Source organism: Vanessa cardui, chromosome 17 (genome assembly GCF_905220365.1).
Source record: "Vanessa cardui chromosome 17, ilVanCard2.1, whole genome shotgun sequence".
NCBI lineage: Eukaryota > Metazoa > Arthropoda > Insecta > Lepidoptera > Nymphalidae > Vanessa > Vanessa cardui.
Genome location: NC_061139.1, coordinates 1,547,203 through 1,566,147, shown reverse-complemented (window position 1 = coordinate 1,566,147; position 18,945 = coordinate 1,547,203). Strand labels below are relative to the sequence as shown.

General features: G+C 33.9%; 1 protein-coding gene across 1 annotated transcript in view; it reads left to right on the top strand.

The window, feature by feature from the left end:
• Window positions 1–18,945, top strand: part of LOC124536824 (potassium voltage-gated channel protein Shaw-like) — a 321,785-nt gene that overhangs the window by 162,213 nt on the left and 140,627 nt on the right. Inside the window, exon 4 of the mRNA XM_047113446.1 lies at window positions 1,895–2,074. Within this exon, the coding sequence (XP_046969402.1) occupies window positions 1,895–2,074 (180 nt within the window). The remainder of the gene's footprint in view (window positions 1–1,894; window positions 2,075–18,945) is intronic.

Genomic DNA, 18,945 nt, shown 5'->3' with positions numbered 1-18,945 from the left:
ATTTCCTCTTGAATAATAAAGTGGGATAAAAATTTGATAAATTGCAATTATTTATTTAGATTACACGTGTGGTTGATGCACTAGAGATGCTATATGATAATTTAATTAAAAGTAAAGTAACAGCCTTGTACATTTCCCACTGCTAAGATAAGGCCTCCTCTTCCATTAAGGAGAGGGTTTGGAACATATTTCACCACGCTGTTCCAATGCGGGTTGGTGGAATACACATGTGGCAGAATTTCTATGAAATTTGTCACATGCAGGTTTCCTCACGATGTTTTCCTTCACCGCTGAGCACGAGATGAATTATAAAGACAAATTAAGCACATGAATCAGCGGTGCTTGCCTGGGTTTGAATCGGTTAAGATGCACGCGTTCTAACCACTGGGCCATCTCGACTCTCAATTTAATTACAAGAGAAGAAATTTAAATCGTAGCTGTTAATAAAATTCATATATGACTTTTAAGTAAGTTCTACGCAATAAAATACATACCTAAATAACAATTAAGTACTTTTGATTAAATAGATTTAAATTTAAAAAAAAACCTACGCATAAGATGAACAGCAGCAGAAAAGGTTATGAGAGAATGTCATGCCGTTTTCTGTAACGGTATACGAGTTGGTATTTCTCCCAAATTTCTCTCAAAGACTTTTAAAATAATTCGTATATACTGATAAATCATGTATTATTTCATATGCGTCATACACAAAATTGGGAGTAGAAGGTGGTGTTGAAGACGCATTATGGGAGACAGCCTATTTAAGTTAGGGTCAGTTCACGTGCAATGCAGAATAGATGTGTTACATCAAAAATGATCTCTTTAGTATAACTAACAATTTCCAACTACTTAAGGCTAGATTTTTTTTTAATGGTATAGGTTGGTGGACGAGCATATGGGCCACCTGATGGTAAGTGGTCACCATCGCCCATAAACAATGACGCTGGAAGAAATATTAACTATTCCTTACATCGTCAATGTGCCACCAACTTTGGGAACTAAGATGTTCTGTCCCTTGTGCCTGTAGTTACACTGGCTCACTCACCCTTCAGACCGGAACACAACAATACTGAGTACTGTTATTTGGCGGTAGAATAACTGATGAATGGGTGGTACCTACCCAGACGGGCTTGCACATAGCCCTACCACCGAGTAAAAATATTGAAGACAGATGAACTATTCGTATAATGTAACATATTTGTATAATGTGTGTCTCATCTTTCAAACTGTCAGCAAAAGATACTTCTAAAAGTACTCACATGTTAAAAGATAATAGGTATATCAAATGAATGATGTATTGCTTAAATGTTTCTTCCAATAATATTTAATGTACACGATACACAATTCCATTTTTATTGACATTGAAAAATATACATATCATTGGTATGGAAATATTCCATAGGTCCATCTGGGTGGATACAATCCATTGACTATTTTCCAATTTTCAATAAAAATATATGTAAACACGTGTCCAGAAATGATTATTTTAATAATTTAAAACTGTTTGATTGTTAAATTAATAATTCTTAGTGAATTGTGAAATGTTAAATTAGTCTGAAATATTTTTGTGTTTGTAAACAGATGTTATGTTGAGTGAATAAGTCTATCCACCTATTTTTTTTATAAAAGACCAAGCGCCCGCTGGTATCGACAGGCTTGGTCGAGCCGTCGGAGCGATCGGACCGCCTCATATTGAAATAAATCAGAGATGATTATTTCCCGAGTTTAATTTCATACCACCGATGATGGTTAAAGATCGAAACCCTGACACTACGTACGACAGCAATGCTGACGTCATGTTTTTTAAAAACGGACTTGGACATGCTTCTCCGTTATATGTATATAAAGGAATAACATATTTTGCAGGTTGTTAATTAAACAATTTTGTCCACAGAATACCCTGGCAATTTTGGATAAGTTGGACATCGACAGTGAAAAGCCGTCGGAGGAAGAAATTGCGAGGCTCTTCGGATATGAAGAAGCTTACCTCAACGGTGAACTTGGTATTTGGCAGAGAGTCAAGCCAAAAGTTTGGGCGCTATTTGACGAACCTTCCAGCTCACCCGCTGCAAAGGTAAGCTGAGGTATCTTATTAAGAATAAACCAAAATAACTTTTAAATATAACCGAATTCGATTTTTAAACCTACCCTTACACATGACATGGATTTAAATATCAGATTGAACTTAAAAATCAAGGTTCCAAAAAAGTTCCAGAGCTCCAAGGCTTCAATAATTATTGTTGATATGATTTTATTTTATATATATTTTCAGTGAACAGATTATATTAAACCAAAAATATCTACTTTTGTCAATGTTAAGTATTGTTAGGTAAGTTATAAGATATTTTGTACCCACTCTCTTAGTCCAATGAGTTGTGAAATACAATACAACCGGAAATGGTTGATGGGACCGACAGCTTTACGTGTTCTCCAGGGCAAAGGATGTTCACACAGATTTTAATATGTAAGATTTTTAATAGAAAATTCTGACCCAGACTTTGACTTAAAACTCGGAATATACCGATAAATTTATAACATAACCACTACTGTTGTAGTTTTGTGTAAGGCCAACCTATTAATGGACTATCTTGAATTTGGAGTTTAAGCCATTACAACTAAACTTTGTTGACGTAAGTCTTAAGGACAATGTTAAAGCTTTGAATTTTTGATTATATAAATAAGTAAAGAGTCGCTTAAGTTGCCAAATAATTTTGTTTTCACGACCAGCTCGTTTATAATACATGCTAAGGCAGAATGCCAATTTCGAGAAATTTCAACAACATCTTAAAATTTTAATATAGATAAACTATAATGGTTTAATATAAAAGGAAAATTTTATTTCACGACTTGGCGTCTGTTTCACACTATACACATAAATGGATTGTTTAATTTTATAGCTATTGTATAATAAATTTTACAAGAGTTAAAGGTTAATAAACTGAAATTTCACTTCAAATTCTTTCTTCAAACTTCAAAGCACTGAGCAGGAAGTGTAACCTCAATCAAAAACAAAATCTGTTCAATGACGAGTTTTCAATAATAGTCTTAAAAATAGAACCGAATTGATAATCTCCTTCTGTTTTTGAAGCCAGTTTGAAAGAGACAGTTTGAAAAGGCGACCTTAAATAATTATATTCGGTTGATGAGATTTTTTTGTAGAATAGCAGATCACTAAAAAACTTTATTTTGCAGCATTTGGCTATAAATGTGTTAAAGGTACCCAGATAGTCTTGGTAAAACTGGTTACCTACAATACATACAATTCCCTGTATAGCCAATACACCTAGAAGCTAAGATATTATATCTCTTTAGTTTGTACCCTGGTATTGTTTTGCGATAGAACATCTGAAGAATGGGTTGAAGAAGTTGCGTAAAACCCTACTCTCTGGACTCCTACATTTAAACAATATACTTATTATATTATTCACTCCTTTGAACTCTCTCGAAGCAAGTTTCAAAGTACAGAGAAGTGCATACAGATATGTATCAAATAAGATATATTTTACTCAAAAATAAGTGAATACAGAATTAGTTGACGTACCTAATAAATTGAACTTTAACTGTTTTGCTGGTTCTAAAAACTTTTTTTTTAATTAAAAGTGATTTTTTTTAAATTAATTTTTAGTGTAAATTTGATTGATTAACTGATAATTGCTTTTTCACTTTACAATATTATCATAGTATAGTATGTTTCCCAAATAAGTAGATAAATTAAAAAGTTTTTATTACATTTTGTTAACAGGCTATAAAATTTCATAGCAATTACTGAGGTACTCGCCAACATCGTAAATTGGGATCCAAGTTGAAGTCTCGAAGGCAAACCGTGTAACGTATAAAATCTAAAGTTTTTTCATTTGTAACCTTGTCGAAAAATTCTTCCCCCGACTGTTGAAGAATTATAGAAGTAATCAGGATCAGAATCATGTGGGCTTGCACAGAGGTCTACCACCAAGTAATTGATGCACTTGTTCCATATAATCTACACGCTATATTTTAATATCAAATGCAGCTTACGAGTTCAAGGCATTATTTTTATTAATGTAAATTAACTAAACAAGCAGGCTTCTGCCTGATAGAATGTATGCACATAAATATGTCATTGTCGTTGCAATACCGGAATACATGCAGATAGGTTGCCGGCCTTTAAGAAATTAGTGGGTGAAGGGAAGTAAGGATGTGCTTTTCTTAAATATTCCTAAGTCGTTTTGGTCCGGAGAAGCCATCGATCAAAGTAATTTAGTAAAACGATAATAACTAAAACATAATGTATTTAAGAGACAAGTATAGTTTAAACTCAACAATTAGAATGGCAAGATTAGTGTATCGGATACCTAGATAAATAAATACCTCTTCAAATTATCATCATTACATAGTAAAAACCAAATTCGCTTACCGATTTATGTGCCTATGTATGCTTAGATCTTTAAAATTACGCAATGGATTTTGATGCAGTTTATTTAATAGACAGAGTGACGTACGTGATGTACCATATAGTAATTAAAAAAGAAAAAATCTGTAGTATATTTAGCATTGCATCCGTGCGAAGCCTGGCCGAGTCGCTAGTTCATACTAAAAAACAGCCGAGAATATAAATAAAATAAATAAATAAATATGAGACAACATCACATACATTACTCTGATCCCAATGTAAGTAGCTGAAGCACTTGTGTTTTGGAAATCAGAAGTAACGACGGTACCACAAACACCCAGACCCAAGACAACATAGAAAACTAATGGTAATCTACATCGACTCGGCCGGGAATCGAACCCGGGACCTCAGAGTGGCGTACCCATGAAAACCGGTGTACACACCACTCGACCATGGAGGTCGTCTAAAACAAATAATCATAGAATGACGACAAAAATATAAATGATAAATTAAAACAGATCCGCACAAGAGATTGCTATTTTAGTTTATGCCAATGTAATTGCATTTCTACGAAGCGCTGAATTTGTCGCAGTGATTTAAACTTTGCAAAATGAATTTTCTTCAATATCCCGTCTTATTGGCGTCTTGCCAAAAACAAGGTTGTTAAAGAATCTTAGCAGCAAAAATACGATTAATATAATAATCAAATTGTCTGTTGTGTTTGTAACATCGTAGCTCAATAAAATTACGTTCGTCTATAAACTTTGTAAAGTTATTCAAATTTTATCAATAGGCTTATCTTTCCGTTAAAAATTAATTGTAATTGGTCTATCTCTGACGTTCTCTCATTTTTTAAGTACTTTAGTGATGTTAAATATTTTTTTCGAGTTCAATAAACTGTCTAGAATACTAATAATTATTATAATAGCGGTCGTAACAATGTCATGTCTCCGACGTCATGTGAACTGCGATATGGATTTTGTTAATAAATATATGTAGTATGAAAAGTTACTGTTCATATTGAATAAAAATATACTAAACATATGATGATGATGATGATAATGATAATGATATCTTCACTGATGTCGCTTATATGCATTCTCAAAGGATAAGCAAGTGTGTGTGTGTGTAAACACAAATACAGTCTCATTATCCGATAATACAATAAATACAACGCGAGCATTATCTTCAGATCAATGACCTTTGATTCGCTTTTCAAATGTGTCAAAATACCACCATCCAAACTTTAGGCTGATCCTGAGAATTGTTCAGAAAAAAAAATATTGGTCTGACTCGATTGTTGAAATTTGGAATCTATAGCCTTATAAGCTAGCCATTAAATTATATGGATTAACTTGGTGACAGGGCTTTATGTGAGCCCGTCTGGGTAGATACGTCCCACCCGTTAGATATTCCACCGCCAAGCTGAAATCTTTCATCTATACATATTAAATAAAAATTGTAGCGTCTGTTTGCAATATTAAAATAGCCGGTTCTTACTAAATGCATATGTATATGTATACGAAGATATGCATTTAGTACCGTGAGGCAGAGATACGAATTTTTTTTTATTGTATAGGTTGGCGGACGAGCATTTGGGCCACCTGATGGTAAGTGGTCACCATCGCCCATAGACAATGACGCTGTAAGAAATATTAAGTATTCCTTAAATCGTCAATGCGCCACCAACCTTGGAAACTAAGATGTTATGTCCTTTGTGCCTGTAGTTACACTGGCTCACTCACCCTTCAGACCGGAACACAAAAATACCGAGTATTGTTATTTGGCGGTAGAATAACTGATGAGTGGGTGGTACCTACCCAGACGGGCTTGCACAAAGCCCTACCACCAAGGGACAATACAATTTACAATTTTGTTTGTATGTCTGTCTGTTTTTTCCTGCTAATCTCTGCAACGGCTGGACCGATTTTGAAGGAACTGACAAATAGTTATTATAATAAGGAGTAATAACGGAATTAGATATATAATCATAACAAAGCCACGCTCCAAATACTGTCCAGTAGCACGCAGCCCTCGCGCATTCACCCCTCCGCTGTCACGTCTCGTGTCCTCTACTAACGACTTAATATCACAAAAACTACCTTATACAGGTATAACATAATGTTGTCTTACATTTTTGTGATTATTACACATTGACATGTTTATGATACGTTCGTGGTCACGGGTAGAGTCTACCCGAACGCTGTAAAGTGCTCAAAACGTCGGGATGCCAAAAATAATTAATATACGCGATTTAAATCCGTTAAAACTAGTTTCATTTCAATATACATAACATATTAATAAGATATAAGAAAATCTGCGATTTGAACAAACTTTTTTGTTAATTAATAACAAAGTAAAGTAATAGAGCTTACACATCTTAATAACATAAATGTTATAATATATATAATAATAATAAATATGAGACAACATCACATACATTACTCTGATCCCAATGTAAGTAGCTGAAGCATTTGTGTTATGGAAATCAGAAGTAACGACGGTACCACCAGACCCAAGACAACATAGAAAACTAATGGTAATCTACATCGACTCGGCCGGGAATCGAACCCGGACCTCAGAGTGGCGTACCCATGAAAACCGGTGTACACACCACTCGACCATGGAGGTCGTCAAATCGTCAATAACAAAGCGCACGAAGTCACTGGCACATCGAGTATTTAATAGATATGTGAAATATGTGTGCTCTGCTTTGAAATTTGAGTCAGCCAGTGTAAGTACAAGTTCAAAAGACATAACATGTGGTATGGTGATCATAAAACATAAGCTGGCAAATATCTCTATCCACTAGTATATTTTTTTATTCTGTCAAAATTACATAGTTATAAGTATTAACAATTTGCCTTATTATATTACTGAGTCAAATCAATTATCATAGTGTTGTCGTCGTTCGCTTGGAAAGCGCAAGAACCGGAGACCGGAAACTATTTTCCCTCTGAGTACGCAGGACAATATGCTCTACATAAACATACCTACGATGGCCTTCGTTCGTCTGGAAAATCAGACGTTCTCTTGATAACATTAATATGATTACACCTTTAATATAATATTATAACAACATACCGTAATAAAGTATGCTTTTCAAAACTCATTTTCGTCTTAAAATACAACTGGTTCTCATTGCAACAGAACTCGCAGGTATAATCAAATATCAAAATATACTTTATTGAAATGGGCTTTTACAAACACTTTTGAATAGTCATTTAACAACTATATTAACTAAAGCTACTAATTCGGAATGTAGATTCTATCAAAACGAATCGGCATAAAACTCGGTGTTAGCTCTATTTTCAACTTCATAATTATTAAATAATATTCAGAGAAAGTAAATTGTATATAAAATACGCGCTTATTAAAAATTGTATCCCGTATTTTTTTCTTTTGGGATGTATATTCTACCAAAAAAAAAGGTATTTTCCAAATCGGTTCATAAATTACGGAGTTCTATCGTAACAAATATAAAAATAACATACCACCGAATTGATAATCTCCTTCTTATTTTGAACTTAGTTAAAAATGCTTAACATGTCCAGATGTGATGATCCAGGTGAGAATAGATCTTTCTATTATAACAGTCCCTTGCACCCTATAATGCTTAGTCAAGATTATCAGAAGATTGTCTTAACGTCTTCAAATCCTAACCAGTAGCCAGTCAGTTCTATTCCAACTCCTAGATCTGACGGTTGCCTTAAGAAAATATTTTCTTTAAAAAAAGTCTCAACTATAAAACCCTATTACATATTAATAAGTTCTACGAAGATTAACGAATTTTTATCGACAATTTTATTTGCATAGAATATTTATCATGGCATAACAAAAACTATTTGGCAAATGTGATATGCACAATATATTTTACACTGGATAAATTATTCGACCAATGAAAATCCCGGAGAAATTCAGATTGTTTTAAATATTTACTTTGGAATCAGTTAACTTCAATAACAGACGAATACGCCGGCATATCACAAAGCTAAGTCTCAAATACAATCCATCGTACAAATCGCCGCGAAATTTATTATGCTACGGCCACATTCTCGCTGATTTTCGTGTTCGATTTAGACTTGGTATTAAAGTTTTTTGATCACCATCATCCATATTTGTCCAATGCTGGATATAGGCCTCTCCAAATGCATGCCACTGTGATATTTCTTCAGCTCCTACCGTCTTCCGTAAAACGTCACTCCACCGTGCCTGAAGACACTAAGTTTGCCGAGACGCGGGGTCCACTCTAGAACACGTTTTCCCCAACGGTTACCAGTTCTACGACATATATGGCCACTGCCACTTTAGCTTACTAATCCGAGCTATGTCGATCACCGTCACCAAGTCATATTAATTTTATTATAATTATTAATTGGTCAAGTTTATATTATAAAATCACACAGATATTATTGAATAATCATTGTTATGTCAGCACATTAAAATATATTTTATTTGACTAAATTTTTCTGCACCTACCATCGTATAACCGTATAAGCAAGCGTCGTTAACTACTTCGTCATTGTTATTCTACCCATTCGCAAGAAGCTTTTTGCTTCCTCATTTCTCATACGCGCACGTAAAATGCGGAATGTTCTTATAGCGTTTCTTCATCATTATATTTCGTATATCAAATTATGATTACCAAAAGGGCGTTTTTTTGGTAAGGAAGTCAAGTTCAATCTAGCTGAGATTGCAGTACTGACCATCGGTCGGGATTATACGTAGAACAATCCATTAAAAATTGTGTCGGGTGCTTTACGCAAGTACAAATAATATAATATTAAAAAAATTATAAGCCATAAACACAAAATCAAAAAATGTTTTTTTTTATTTGAGTATGGTGGATTTGTTTAGTTGCAGTCTGAGTGAACTCACAATAATTGCTTGTTGGAATATATCATATACAATTTGTATAGTATTATATTATTACATGGAAAGATATTTTAAATATTTTTGTTTAACGTGCTGTAATATCGAATTGGGACACAGTCCTATAATGATATGTATACAGTTTGGCATTATAAATAAATAAATATTAAATGTGTTTTTACAATTGACAGCGATAGTCTGAGCCAAGCTTAAGTTACTGGTGTGCGTAAATTATTCACAAAAACCAATATGGATTCCTGACTGATGCTTTCGGCTTAAATCGATCCATTGATATTTAGCTCATATTTATGGAATTCCATTACCTACTTACTTTCATATCTATAAGGAATGTTATGTTGTTTTAAGATACTATGTATCTCTATTGAGTCGAGATGGCCCAGTGGTTAGAACAATGATTTCGGGTTCAAACCCAGGCAAGCACCACTATATATTAATTAATTAATTTAGTGCTTCATTTGTGTATATAATTCATCTCAGCGATGAAGAAAAACATCGTGAGGAAACCTGAATGTGTCTTATTTCTTCGAAATTCTGCCACATGTGCATTCCACTAACCCGAATTGGAACAGCGTGGTAGAATATGTTCCAAACCCTTTTCTTTAATGGGAGAGGAGACCTTAGCCCGGCAGTGGGTAATTTAAAGGCTGTTACTTTAATATTTTACTTTATTATGTATATCTATATAGTAAAAAACAGAAGTCGTTTCCCGCTGTCAGTACGCTGAGATCTTTTAAACTACGCTACGGATTTTAATATAGTTTTCTTTCACTCATAATGATTCGAAAAGAATGTTACCATACGTGCTTATTTTAAACAAGTTAAACCAACAATTTCAACTTTCCAGACGAAAAAAAACAAGATTTGTTTTTCAATCTAGTTGTCCATCTCATGGTACGTGGTCACCATCACCCATAGACAATGACGCTGTAAGAAATATTAACTATTCCATACATCGTCAATGCGCCACCTACCTGAATAAGGTCACTCGCCTTTCAAACCGAAACACAACAATACTTAGTACTGTTGATTGTCGGTAAAACAACCCATATACACTAGCCCGGTAGCTAGTTAGAAATATAAACATAAACATCTTCTACCTTATTTATAAAAAGTCCGTAATGTACACACAATTGACGAACCTCATTGTCTGTACTAACATTCAATCCACCCATTGACTTCATCATTACAAAAGCTTGACAGTAGCAATTGCTTGTATTATATATTTCCAGTACATTTTTATATTAATCCCGTTCCCGTTCAGCTTGAAAATGTCGCAAGTTAAATTTATTTAAATTTGGAATGTCAGTTCAACTGACAATAGTATATTTGTCGCTTCGGAGATGGGCATTATAACTGTGACACTGTGTAGAGTTTCTGTTCGGTGAGCTATTTATTTTCAAATTTATATAGGATCTTTTTTATATATTTAGAATGACATTTTATGTATTAGAAACGACACAACGATGAAGTCGCAAATATATTTTACCCTAAGTTTATCATCATGTGCTATATTATAATTCATAATATTAAATTCGGCGGTTTTTCCGAAACGATACGACACGGGAACCTTCAAAAAAGAGCGTACTCCTTCTTTAAAGGCCGGCAACGCACCTGCAAGCCCCCTGGTGCTGCAATGTCCATGGGCGGTGGTAATCACTTTCCATCAGGTGAGCCTCCTGCTCGTTTGAAACCTATGTAATAAAGCAAAAAAAAAATTTTGCTCTTTGGGTTTTAATTTTAAAACATAAAATAGAGGATATTAGGGATTGAGGATATAATAAGGGTAATAAATATCCCTCTGCTTAATATAGGGGCTCTATTTAGAAAGCTTTAATTTGATACATTGATGGATATACTTCTAGAAAATTATCGTCAAATGTTTTACGACAACGATTTTTATTCTTAGCATAAAATTAATTATAAAAATAAATTAAGCGCTTTAGAATTTATTGGTGTTGGACTTAGTTTCAGTCCGCAGTCACAGAACCATATGTGTGTAATACCATGTAAGTGTGAAAAGGGGTCATAAGAGCGTCTTGAGGTTTGCTGTCTTATTACACGAGTTATTCTTACACTGATATAAATTCAATGTATAATGTTTACGCACCAAAAGCGAATAGTAATATTTAATAAGAAAAGACTATATAACTTACGACCTTATAATAATAAATATCAATATAACATTAATGATTTGAAATTGAAGCACCCAAACTTAACATCTTTTGTTATTCCCAGTCTCTGTTATAGGTGATCGCGTGTTGTTTTTTTAAAATATTACGCTTCGAAGATACTACAACTGATCCATTAGGCATTGATATAGTAGTGTCACATTGTTGTACGGTATGCTTAACTTTAATTGTATATAAAACTAATTACACACTATTCCTATCATGGTGTTCAAGTGGATGCGTTTGCGTTCATGCTAGGTTTGCTCCCGAGCCCTTTGACACAGGCATAAATACCGATCTCTTGAAACGGAAAACACGTTTTGAATCGAGCTTGAAACGTGTAACCAGATACGAAAGCCATCCAGATTTGCGTCATGGATCACGGGAGTTTAATTCGTTAGTGAGGACTCCGTATTATGTTCTAAATGTCAACTAAAATTAAACAAACTTAACTCAACATGTTAGTATCGCTGCTTTAATAGAAGCATTAAATCCTGTACATATTCAGTACGACACTAGAGTGATTTATGCAATTGAAAGCTACATGGAATTTAATCTAACTAAATTCAATCTAAAGGGTAGAGACATTTGTTAACGATGTAAGTGAAAAAGTAATTTGTACCCAAATATATAGGATTGAATTCAAATATAACTAGTTATTACGGATTTTAATCACGTATATTAATTATTTTGGACATCCCGACGTTCGAGCACTTTACAGCGTTCGTGGTCACGGGTAGACTGAGGTGGCATTTGTCTATTTGAAGAACAAAAGAAAATATTATTTGCAACTACCGCCTACGATTTCGGGATGTCCAAAATAATTAATATGCGCGATTAAAATCCGTCATAACTAGTTTTATTTAAATGTGTAATAATCGCGAAAATTTAAGACAACATTATAGGATTGAATTCGTTGCCCGATATTTATAGATCTGTACCTATACCTATATAGTAATAGCTTAAATTTCCCACTGCTCGGCTAAGACCTCTTCTTCCTTTGAGGAGAAGGTTTGGGACATATTCATGGCAGAATTTCGTTGAAATTAGAAACAGGCTGATTTCCTCGCAATGTCTTCCTTCACCGACGAACTTGAGATGGATTATAAACACAAATAAACCTGGCTTACCTGGATTTGAACCCGATAACATCGTTTAAGTAAGCGTTCAAACCACTGGGCCATTTTGGACACCTATGTCTTATCATAATCAGTTAATTGTGCTACCTAATCTATATATGATAGTTAATTTGACTGGTTACTTGATGGTCGTCACTGCCTATAGATTTTCGTGCTGTTAGAAATATTAACGATTCCTTATATTGCCAATGAAACACCAACCTTGAAAACTAAGATTGTATGCCCTTTGTGTCCATAATTACACTAACTCACTCACCCTTTGAACTAGAAAACAACAATGATTAAGTATTGCTGATTGGTGGTAGGAAATTTATACGATTAAATTCTCCCATAAAATATCAACTAGAGCGATAATTCTTAACGAAGAAATTAATTTAAATAATTGTAATTAATTAACATGACTGTATATTTTTTAAATGTTAAAAAAGAGTAACTACTGAGTTTCTTGCCGGTTCTTCTCGGTAGAATCTACTTTCGGAACCGGTGGTAGCTTCACTTAATTGTAAAATGACGATTCAAAAGTGCTTGTAAAAGCCTACTTGAACAAAGTTTACTTTGATTTGATAGAAGAGTGATCAACTACGCACTACAATTATTATAGAGCACTACTATGTGTGCAAGAACAGGTGCACTCTCTATTCCCAATAATGTTCAAATGTCGTAGGAATGGCTTAACGAGCTCAGATACGACTTTGTTAACACCGTTTAGTTTCAAACTTCGAACTCCTTGACAGAAGAACCTATAACTTTCGATGTATGCTGGTACTAGTTGTAGCCCGCGGCTTTGCACGCGTTTTGAGGATTGGCTGTCAGACAAAAGTGTGACCTATGTTCTTCCTGGGAGTTCGAGTATTTTTCACGACAAAATTTCAAATTTCGGTTCATTGGTTTCAAATCAAAATATATTTATTGCTCTTATATCAAAATACATATCTCACAGAGGCCCTGTACCCCTAAACTAGAAAAACGCGTATCTTAGGGGCCAGTGACTTCCCTATCAATGTTTTAGTTCAACTTTAAATTTTTTGCTTAAATCAATAAAAAATTTAATACTAAAATAAATAGTGTACAAGTGTTTGGTAGTGAATGAGCGACAAATACACAGAGTTACTTACCCATTTGTAATATTAGTATATAATTGGGTTTTAACTCTAGACTAACTTAGAGTCTATACCTAAACCAACTAGGCGGTCAATTAAAAATAATTTAAACAAATTAAAAGAGAGTCGTTACATTTTATAAATGTATACCATTTCAATTATAATATTGTCAGTTTATTTTCGAACTAGATATTTATCATCAACAATAACAATACAAAACATATCACTTAAATAACAAATGTGATTGAATATTATGATAATGTATTCATTGAGATAATCATTTCAATGAATTGAATTCATTCTCATGGGAAATTCTATAATCAATTTCAAATTTGGAATATAGATACAAAGCAATTATGACCTTCAATGCATGGTAATTGAGTTTTTAGCAAATTTGGAATATCAGTTTGGATTCGTGAAAAAATGGCGTTTTGAATGACGGCGAAGTTGATATCGGATATTTCGGAAATAGTTGAGAAGAATAGTGTCGTAAGTAATTATTAGACATTATATGGTATAAATTTGAATATTCGAGCATTGATAGAATAACCTCCCCAACAGTCTGTATTTTATTTTTCACAATTTCTCTCCATTCAAATCTATTTTTTTAAGTAGTTGCATTCTATCCATACGTCAATGCAATAAAACAATTTCATTTACTGTCAGTGCCAGTCAAATTTTGGCAAGCTTGGCATCCCTCCATCAGCTAAACTCTGCCTTAGGCCAAGCACCCTATGGTTTCTTGACAACTTTATATTTATATATCTTGAAAAAAAGTAACTACTGAGGTTCTTGCTAGTTCTTCTCGGTAGATTTTGCATTCCAAACCGGTTGCTGCTTCACTTAATATACTTTTTAAATGACGATTCAAAAGTGCCTGTAAAAGTCTACTTGAATAAAGCATATTTTGATTTTGTACTCTTTATTTAGAGATTGTAATATACCTCTCCCTCATATTATATATGAATCTAAAAGTATTCATAGTAATTAAAAATCACATAAAGTATCTTAAGGAGAAATTTGGAATAATATCGACGAATTTATGAAAATAGTCTATATTACATAATCACGACTGAAAAAGCCGCTAATATGGAGCAAATATCGTTGCCACACCTCTAAAATAAACTTCCAAAAAAAAAAACAAACATGCTACCAGGCCAAGGTAAGACCTTGACATTTACCGGTAAAAGTAGGCTTTATATTTAACAGTAAGAGTAAAACGCCTTTTTAGTTACAAGTAAACTTTGTACGAAGAACAGTTACTAACATGTATTGTTCTTTTGTCCATGGAGCAACTAATTAAAATATTACAGCGGCTTAATGGTAGCGTTTCAGGTGCTTTGCTTTTATTTGTAAATACAAAAAAAAATGCAAACGTGAAATGAACCTTATAGCTGTGATGTTAAAATGTATATTTGAATGAGGAACGTTATATTTAAATTGAAATAATATGATCGAAAACATCGCGTAGACGCCGTTTATTATTCAATAGTTTCCGCCTCCATCTTTGCCCGTGTGGATTTTGTTTTGCCATAGGATATTCTTGTGTGTTTAAATATTTTAAATTGAAAATAATGTTACTTAAATTATAATACAATTTTCTTAAGAAAATAATCTTCGTTTTAGAGGTTGGTCGTTTGGTATGAAAAAGTAGCCTATGCCCTTACGGCTTAAAATTGCATACAAAATTCCTCCAAATTTGGTTTATGCTTTGGACGTGAAAACGTGACACATAGACAGTCAGAGTTACTTTCCTTTACAGTATAGATGAACAATATTTTTTATTACTGACTCGATTTACTTTTCGATCGGGCTCATTAGCCAGACAAACCATGTTAGCCCAAGCTTGGCGTTGTAAGAAATGGTCATTTTTTACGGTGATTATGCCAAGGGGTAGTGGTGACTATTACCATCAGATCGCCTCTACCTACCTAAATCATAAACAGTATTAAATAACAACTATTTAGAGACAGTAAAAGATTTACAAAAAGTGGTCTTGGCAGAAAAAGTACTGTCTGCAAAAACTACACAGACAAACGAGTTTAGCACAGAAATGTATGACATAATTAAATAATAAACTTCTATTAGAATATACATGTAGTTACAAATGAACTATTTCGCCGCATGGCTGACTTCGCCATTTGCATAAATGGTTCAAAGATTCAAGCGTAAGCATTTAGCAATAATTATTCGAACACTATTTGAATATAGAACATTAATTTACTCACACATAACAACTTACACTCATACAGACACAGTTACTAATAACATCGAATTGATGATATTAAATGCTTCATTTGTGACATTTGGGACTGATATATGTATGTCACCGTAAAATTATAAATACTGTTAGATTATAATCTATCTTGCTAACCTGTAAATAGTTACTACTTAGATAAAAAATAAGAGCAATTGTTTTTTATCTAAGTATTATTATCGTGTTGTTTTAGGGTTTGGAATCAATCTGCTACTATTATTCCTTCAAAATCAAATTGAGCCTGTAATCTCGAACGTACCGATCAATCTCCGTCTCCGTCCGTGTCTTCTCCATCTCACGTGACATTGGCCAAATAATCTGTGCCTTTTTGGCAGATATAAAAGTCAAACAAAAATATTGTGAACTGTCGAAATATTGTGAACCGAAATATACTGTTTACAATTTAATAAATTATTATTCGGTTAATTAATTACGTTTCAGTAAAATCAAGTAAAATGCAGTTAAATTGTAATAAGTCTAACGTTACCGAAATATTATTAACTGCCGAAAAATGTATATGTTTTATTGTAAGTTGAATCAAATCCAATCAAAATAAACTTTAATCAAGTAGGCTTTTACAAGCACTTTTGAATCGTCATTTTACAATTAGGTGAAGCTACCACCGGTTCGGAAAGTAGATTGTACCGAGAAGAACCGGCAAGTAATTCAGTAGTTACCCTTTTTTAACATTTAAACAACACCAAGTCATGTTAGTTAAATACAATTATTTAAATTAATATTTATATAATAAACGTTCATCTTTCGAAAGTTTACAAACGCTCGAAACAGATTATAATCTAACGATTATAACTAGTTTACGGTGATTTTTATCATCATCATCATCATCATCACCATCACATTACATAGCATAAAACAAAGTCGCTTACCACTATCTGTTCCTATGTACGCTTAGATTTTTAAAATTACATAACGGAATTAGATGCGGTTGTTTTATTGAAAGATTGATTCAAGAGGAATCTTTATATGTAATACATGCACAATATTGTAACAACAAAAACAGCCTGTAAATTCCCACTGCTGGGCTGAAGGCCTCCTCTCCCTCTGGGAAGAACATATTCCACCACGCTCTTCCAATGCGGGTTGGTGGAATACACATGTGGCAGAATTTCTATGAAATTTGTCACATGCAGTTTCCTCACGATATTTTCCTTCACCGCTGAGCACGAGATGAGTTATAAAGACAAATTAAGCACATGACTCAGCGGTGCTTGCCTGGGTTTGAACCAGCAACCATCGGTTAAGATGCACGCGTTCTAACCACTGGGCCATCTCGACTCGACTAGGATGTGATATATTGTAACTCATTTGAAAAAAAAAATTATCCTCTTTCTCATCTTTTTTTTTCAAAATATGTATACCTGATTAAGCTAATCTACATACTCCTTCAAGATTTAATTTATAAACAATGATTTAACAATTTCAACGGACTTTGTTAAAGTAAGGGTAACTATTCCAAGCGGTGTAACTCAAACCGACAAGATCCCAATGGGGCGTAATGTACGGTGTATGAGATCTCTATAAATATAACAGTATAATAAATTAGACATGAGCAAGACCACGTGTCGAATATTATAAAAGCAAACAAAATAAAAATATGTATATGTAAGTTGGCTTATAAATACACACATCAACACTGTCTAGGGATATTTTGAATTTACTCAATTATTTCAAAATTTATTAAAGATAACATGCAACATGTTTATATTTTTATAAAGCCCATTTATCTGACTATACTCCAGAATAAAAAAAACCATATTATTTTGCGTAAACAATTATATCCTTAAATAAAGTAAAAAACGTAAAATAATGGTAAAACTAACAAATAATGTTTGTCTCAAGAAAATGTGAAAAATGTAGAAAATTATTTTTAAGTTATTGTTTTTAACAGTCATATGAAAAATCAGTAGTCTGTAAAACTACCCAGGACATTTATAACGGTCCTGCAACAATTTTTCGTACTTTGGATTAAGTTATCCAAGTCTGATTGCGGTATATTGTCCCAGGTCAGACTAAGATGCAAAAAAGTGGCTCATCCTTCGCAATATTTGCAGGGAAATTTCTCAAAGCCGATACGTCTTGTTCCTACAACCATTTCTTCACCACTCCCGCTGTGTGCGGACGGGCGCTATCGTGCATGAGCGTGAATTCTTGGCCCATTTTTAGTCTATGGGGCTAAATTATTGGCACAAGCATCTCGTTACGGTATTTTTCGGCCGCCATGATGTTTCTGTTCCAAACGAGGTCTGTTCTTCCACCAAGATGAAATTTCGCCCAAACCATAATTATGCCGCCGGCTATCATGACCAGGGAATCGCCAAACACGTACGCTTCATGTATCGAGATGGAAACCGAACCAGGACTCATCGGTAAACAGTACTACAGACCACTGGTTATCTTCCGAGAGCAAATTTACACGAACTCACTCTAGTCGTCGCCCACGATTTCCTCGGCGTAGTGCTGGAGTACGAAGCGGTCTGCAAGCATGAAGGTTAGCTTCATGCAGTCTTTTCCTTACAGTTTGGTCACTCACAAGCAACTGTTCTTCTGGCTGGAGCCTCTGAACCAATTGAAGTGCCGTAGCATTTGATTCTCTTTTCGGTGGCAACTTGCAAATATCGGTCTTGTCGTTGATTGGTTATGCACTTCCCACCTGGATATCTTTCCGTCTCTTCACCAGTAGCACGGTAGCATGACCATAACCGTAAATAGATATAGCGTTTTATCTTGTTCCAATCTCCTCAGCAATACTCCGTTGAGTAGCCACAGCTTGGAGCATGCCTCCTGCTCTTAGCATTTTTTCTCTCGTTAAATGGCACCGCTGCATGATCCACACAATAGGTTTAACTCGAAATTAATCGATAACTTGTTATAAAACTAAAATTTGACACAAAAAAATATCTTAATATGACTGTAGGTAAACGAAACCTTCGGCCATCGCTACCATTATATCGCGTAAAAATTTTATATTAATTTAATTTTTTTTAATTCAAATTTAGAA